The sequence below is a fragment of the Fusarium coffeatum genome (assembly GCF_003316985.1).
Source record: "Fusarium coffeatum strain FIESC_28 chromosome Unknown BRIP53273_contig_433, whole genome shotgun sequence".
Taxonomy (NCBI): Eukaryota; Fungi; Ascomycota; class Sordariomycetes; order Hypocreales; family Nectriaceae; genus Fusarium; species Fusarium coffeatum.
The window spans coordinates 4,686-10,372 of NW_022158222.1; the positions used below are offsets into that span (position 1 = coordinate 4,686).

The 5,687-nt window shown below is 48.7% G+C and overlaps 1 protein-coding gene across 1 annotated transcript; it reads right to left on the minus strand.

Moving 5' to 3' along the window:
- Positions 1–4,213, minus strand: FIESC28_11579 (uncharacterized protein; the record flags this gene model as incomplete). Its single annotated transcript, XM_031165700.1, has 3 exons — positions 1–1,723; positions 1,771–3,969; positions 4,029–4,213. The coding sequence occupies 3 exons, from the start codon at positions 4,211–4,213 to the stop codon at positions 1–3; spliced, it is 4,107 nt and encodes a 1,368-aa protein (XP_031010242.1).
- Between the last annotated feature and the right edge of the window lie 1,474 nt (positions 4,214–5,687).

Here is a 5,687-nt window from a genome sequence, read left to right on the forward strand (position 1 = left end):
TTAAATCGCTACAAAGAAGCTCTTCTCCCCCTCTTGGGGTGTGACTCTTGCCTTGCGCATGATCTCGTCTTCACAAGCCAGTCTGATTCTCTCAGGCGTTGCTGGACTCTCAAGTCTTAGAAGACCCTCGCACTTGTCATCGCCGATCTTTGCTGCAACTCCATTCTGTGCTCGAGCTGCTTTGAGCGCATCTCGAATGGCAAAGAAGACAGAACTGCCCATGAAGAAGGGCGGTTCGCCTACGCCACGGCTTCTCTGGATCGTGCGCAGTTCTTTCCACTCCACATCTTTGAGGAGCGAAACGTTGAATGTCTGGGGGATATCTCGGAAACCAGGGATCTTGTATGCTCCAGGGCCTCGCGTGAAAAGGTGACCTGCCATTGGGCCGTTTCGCAACCACAGCGATTCTTCCATCGTGAAGAGACCGAGACCTTGGACAAAAGCACCCTGAATTTGTCCATAGTCAATTGCTGGGTTGATGGACTGGCCAACATCCATTTTGATGTCTGCACGAATGCACGTCCAGGTTCCAGTCAGCAAGTCAAGCTCGACCTCAGCCGCGGCAACTCCTTGCGTGAAGTAGAAGAACATTTTGCCCTTTCCAGTAGTCCAGTCATATCCGATCTCGGGTGTCTTATAGAAGCCCTGCGCCGAGAGATTCACACGGTCAAAGTAAGCGGCATGTGCTAGATCCTTCATCGTTGCTTCGGGACCCAACTTCTTTCGGTATGGTGCCAGTCTCTCGTTCAATTGTTCGCAGGCATTGAAGATAGCATATCCGTTCAAGTCTGAAGAAGCCGATGCGGCTGTCGCAGATGCGTTGGCCACCGTGTTTGTCGAAGTCTCTGAGATAAAGACATTGTCCAGTGGTACACTCAATGCCTGCGCAGCTATTTGAGTGAGCTTAGTATGCAAGCCTTGTCCCATCTCCGTACCACCATGGGCTACCAAAACAGACCCATCGTGATAGATGTGTACCAATGCTCCAGCCTGATTCAGAAACAAAGCGGTGAAAGAGATACCAAACTTGGTTGGAATCAGTGCCAAACCCCTCTTCCGCCACTTGTTGGTTTGGTTGAACTCAGTGACAAAGTGTCGGCGGGCGGTATACATAGCCTCATCTTGCACCTGTTTGTACATGAGTGGTACATGCCAGTCACCCAGACCTTGTCCAATATGCGTCGTACCATCGCTCTCGTACAGATTGATTTGTCGCAGCGTTTCGACCGGCATACCCAACCGGTCAGCCACCTCTTCCATGTACGACTCTGCGATGAACATGCCCTGAGGCCCACCAAATCCTCGGAAAGCCGTGTTCGACATGGTGTTTGTCTTGCATAGGCGTCCTCGGATGTGAACATTAGGGATGTCGTAGCACCCATCAATATGGGTCATGGCTCGTTCGCATACGGCTGCGCTGAGGTCGAAAGTCCATCCGGCATTGTTGAAGACGTCACACTCCAGAGCTTGGAGTTTGCCGTCCTTGTTCACACCGACCTTGTACTTTCCAAGAAAGGGATGTCGTTGACCACTGGTGACCATGTCTTCTTCTCGAGTCAGCATGTACCGGACTGGTCTCTTGGTTTTCTTTGCTGCGAGTGCTAATGCGGAGCTGAGCACTACTGATCGCGTTTCCTTTCCTCCAAAGCCACCACCTAATCTCTTTACGCGAACCACAACCTTGTTTGACTGCACATCGCATACTCGCGAAGCAAAAACTTGTCTATGGAAATGTCAGTACGTTACTTCCAATATTTGGACTAGACTTACGTTTCGTTGGCGTTCTGTGTGCTGGCAAAAATCTCCATTTCTCCATCCTCGGGCTTGGGAACAACCAGACAAGCGTTTGTCTCGAGGTAAAAGTGTTCTTGGCCACCCATCCTCACAGTTCCAGTAAATACATGGTCGCATTCCTTAAAGGCTTTCTCCACATCTCCTTTCTTGATCTCACGGAAGAAGTTGTGATAACTGTCGGCCGCAATGGCATCTTCAATCGAAAGCACTGTCGGCAGATCTTCGTACTCGATTTTGACTGCTCTTGCTGCCTCCTGAGCCCTCTGGGGAGAGGTTGCCAGAACCAGGGCAATTGGCTGTCCCACAGTCAGAACCTCACCCTCGGCAAAAAAGACTTCGTCAAAATTGGGAGCGCCGAATTTGTTGGCTTCTGGAGACGGCATGTCATCCTTGTCAACAACGTCCACTACTCCGGGTATGTCAAGAGCTGCGGAGTAGTCAACAGAGAGAAGCTTAGCATGCGCTCGTTTTGAAAGAACATAGCAGGCATGAAGCTCATTCTTCATGGGAGGAATATCGTCGGTATACTGCGCTTCACCTGTCGTTTGTTTGAGGGCAGCCAAATGGGGGTTGGCCTTTCCGGTCACTTCCTTCTCGTAAGCTACCGCAGCATGCTCGTCCACGTGGCCATTCGATAGATCCCGCTCAATCTCATCAATAGCTTCCTTATCAACCTGCTCGGAGCTCCCATCCAGTATTGTTAGGACGTCATGGTAAAATCGATAGAAGAATCCAAATGCCAAGGACTTTCGGTAAGATGCCATGCCACCCGGAACACTGAATTGCAAGTCGAAGTCACGACCAAGTGCACTCATTGTACCCTCTAGGGTTTCCAAATCAGCGAAGCGTCGCCCAACCAAGTATTCTGTGGCCGTCTTCGCAGCTACCGTCATGGCGGCCATGCCACCGTAGATAAGGTTTGCTTCTTGAACAACGCCATCATCATCTAGACGAACCCTTAAGGCTCCAGTAACAATAGCAATATCGTCGTCCTTTCGCTTAGCCTGCTTGTATGCTCTGAAGAATTCACCCTTGCCATGAGTGACCGGAATACGTATTGATGCAATGATCGCATCCTGAGCAAGTGCTGTCTTTCGGTAGCCGGTAAAGAACTGGGAGACGGGGATTTCGGTTTCTTTAGTTGATGACTTTGCCACCAACACAGCGTTGGCTGCCCATAATACAGGGTTGAGATCAGAAATTGGAGAGGCTGTAACTAGGTTTCCTGCTGGAGTACCAACATTTCGGATTTGTCGACCAGCAAAGTACTTGAGTTGCTTGAGCATCGCCTCAAATACCTGAGCGCGCTCACGTCCGTAATGCGGAATAGCATGTTCGCAGATGCTTTCCAAATCAGTTAAAACAACATTACCGCCAACCTCGAGGTGGTCTTCTTTGAAGCTGTACTGTCGTAACTCAGCAATATCGCCAACATAGACGGAAACAGGATACTCCAAAGCCTTGAACTTGGTTTCGATTTGGGTTTCCGTACTTCCACCGATGACCTTGGCCTGTGGATGGGCGGCCTTGATCTGCAAGAGCTGTTCAGTAGTGACAGGTCGATACCATCTGCGCCTTTTGTTACCAAAAGCTAGAGGTCTTAGTTCGTGTCTCTTCAAAGCTGGTGGAAAGATGAGCTCTGTATCGGGTTTATACTCGATGAAGCCTGGAGGTGTGAATCGCTTGATAGGTGCACCATCCAGATTCGCCTTGTCCATGCAGCAACCTCCGCTGGGTGGGCCATTACCATTCTCCATACAGCAACCTGTACCACCTGCTTTCTTAAACTTCGTACCGGGCTTATCAACGCTGAAAGTTTGAGCCGCATCCAGGATGGACCTATAGCCTGTACATCGGCACAGGTTACCATCGAACGCCTCTTCGATGTCATCTTTAGAAGGAGAGTTGTTATTCCGCAATAAAGCATACAGACTCATCACAATACCGGGAGTGCAAAAGCCACATTGGCTACCATTGGACTTGGCGATACGCTCCTGGGTAGGGTGGGGTTTCTGAGAGCTGCCAATGCCTTCAACGGTAACGACATGTTTACCGTCCAAACTGACAAGAGGAGCTAAACAGGCATTGACACTGGCATGATAGATCTGCTTAGTTGTCGGGTTATACTGGCTGACCACGATTGTACAAGCTCCGCAACCACCTTCGCCACAACCACTGGATTGAGTTGTTAGCATCATCGGGATAGGTTTTTGTCATCAGGGGCGAATTCTCACAGTTTTGTTCCTGTAAGTCCGATTCCTCGTAGATATTCTAAAACTGTGACTTCTGGATCTATTTCGTCCAAGACGACTTTGGTTCCATTGAGGTAGAATCGGAGTGTGTCGTCGAATTTGGAGGTTAGGGTGGCTAAAGGTTCAGGGTTTGTCTCCCTTACGGGCGATACAGCGCTAGGCGCCATGATTTCTTTGGTGGGGGTATTATGATAGAGGTCAATGTACAGTAGGTATGTATCTCTCGGGTGTATTGCAGGAGAGAGAAAGGGTCCAAGAGTCGGAATGGGAAAGAACAGAAATAATCCAAACAAGAGGCAAAGGCCCTTTTAAAGGTCTCTTATCAACAAACGAACCGAGGCGTTGTACAGTGGCACCTCAGGTTGTGCTGTAAGAGGGGGACGTCCACGAGACGTGGCCGGCACGGGTTAGCTAGCGGGTGTAAGACAACGTCCGCTTTGACAGGAGTAATCGGTCCTTGTGCAGCGGCACCTTCCTCTTCCTTAACAAGATGCTTTTTGATAGCAAACGCTAAACGAATGGGAAGCACGAATTGTGTTTGTTTAGGACGTGTCAACCTTCAACTAATCGCCACTGATAAGCCTAATCCAGATTTGCACCCCCGCGGCGGCTCAACAGCCAGTCACTGCCTGTGCGGGGAAAGAACAGGAGCAAGAAGCAAGGAGCCTCCTTCCCCACGATACATCTCGCTAACGGCCGGCTCCGCGCAGACGATAGGCCAGTTCCACGATCGGGATCCTCCACTTAGATATCGGAGTTGAGAGAGACTTGATAATTAGTAGGTAACAGATATTCAAATTCATGTATAGCGGTGAGTAAGTATTAAATATAAGACTACTTAAATACAAGCCTGTCTGCTTGATTTTATTCATCCCCCCTACACGTCGATTAGCTTATACGATGAAGATCTCTTAGTAGTTAAATCTGGGGAGTTTACCTAAACCCTCAAACGCGAACTAGACCTCGCAAAGGGACCTAAAACAGAATATGAATAAGGAGTGTAACGAACAGAACAAGAATACGAACAAGGATTGAAGTTAATGCGATCCAGTTTCCAGCTTGGCACGTAGTTCTAATGTTCGGCAACACACTCTCGGGATATCGAGAAGTGACAGAGGAGTGTGGAAACAATACGTATACTAGATAGCCCTGTTGCTGTACTATAGCATACTAGACAATATAATACTTTAAGATAACTGTAGGATTCCCTGTTAAGAGTTCAGACTGCCATGTGTGAAGAGTCTAGTAGACATGCAGATTACTTTGCTATATCTGAGTCTTTACCAGACGTGTCCGCCGTTAAGAATCAAGTATACTTATGTAGTCCAGTTTTATTTTTCCCCTTCTATCTTTCCTTTTCTTTCTAACTTTACTTATAAGAACTATTGGACATTCCGCTTTCGCTTGGGCCAAATAAGTTGTTATGCCTGGAGTCCGTCCGCCAACGTGCATTTCTGAGACACCGCCACAACATTCAAGGTAGGTACTATCATTATATACCTCCTCAACAGCGTATTCTTTCACATACGACCATACCTACCAGGGAACTCGGGATCCCGTCCGCTCTCCCATAGATAAGCTGGTAAGGGGCGGATTAGTAGTTGGGTCGGTGACGACCAGCGAATCCCCGCTGTTGTATGT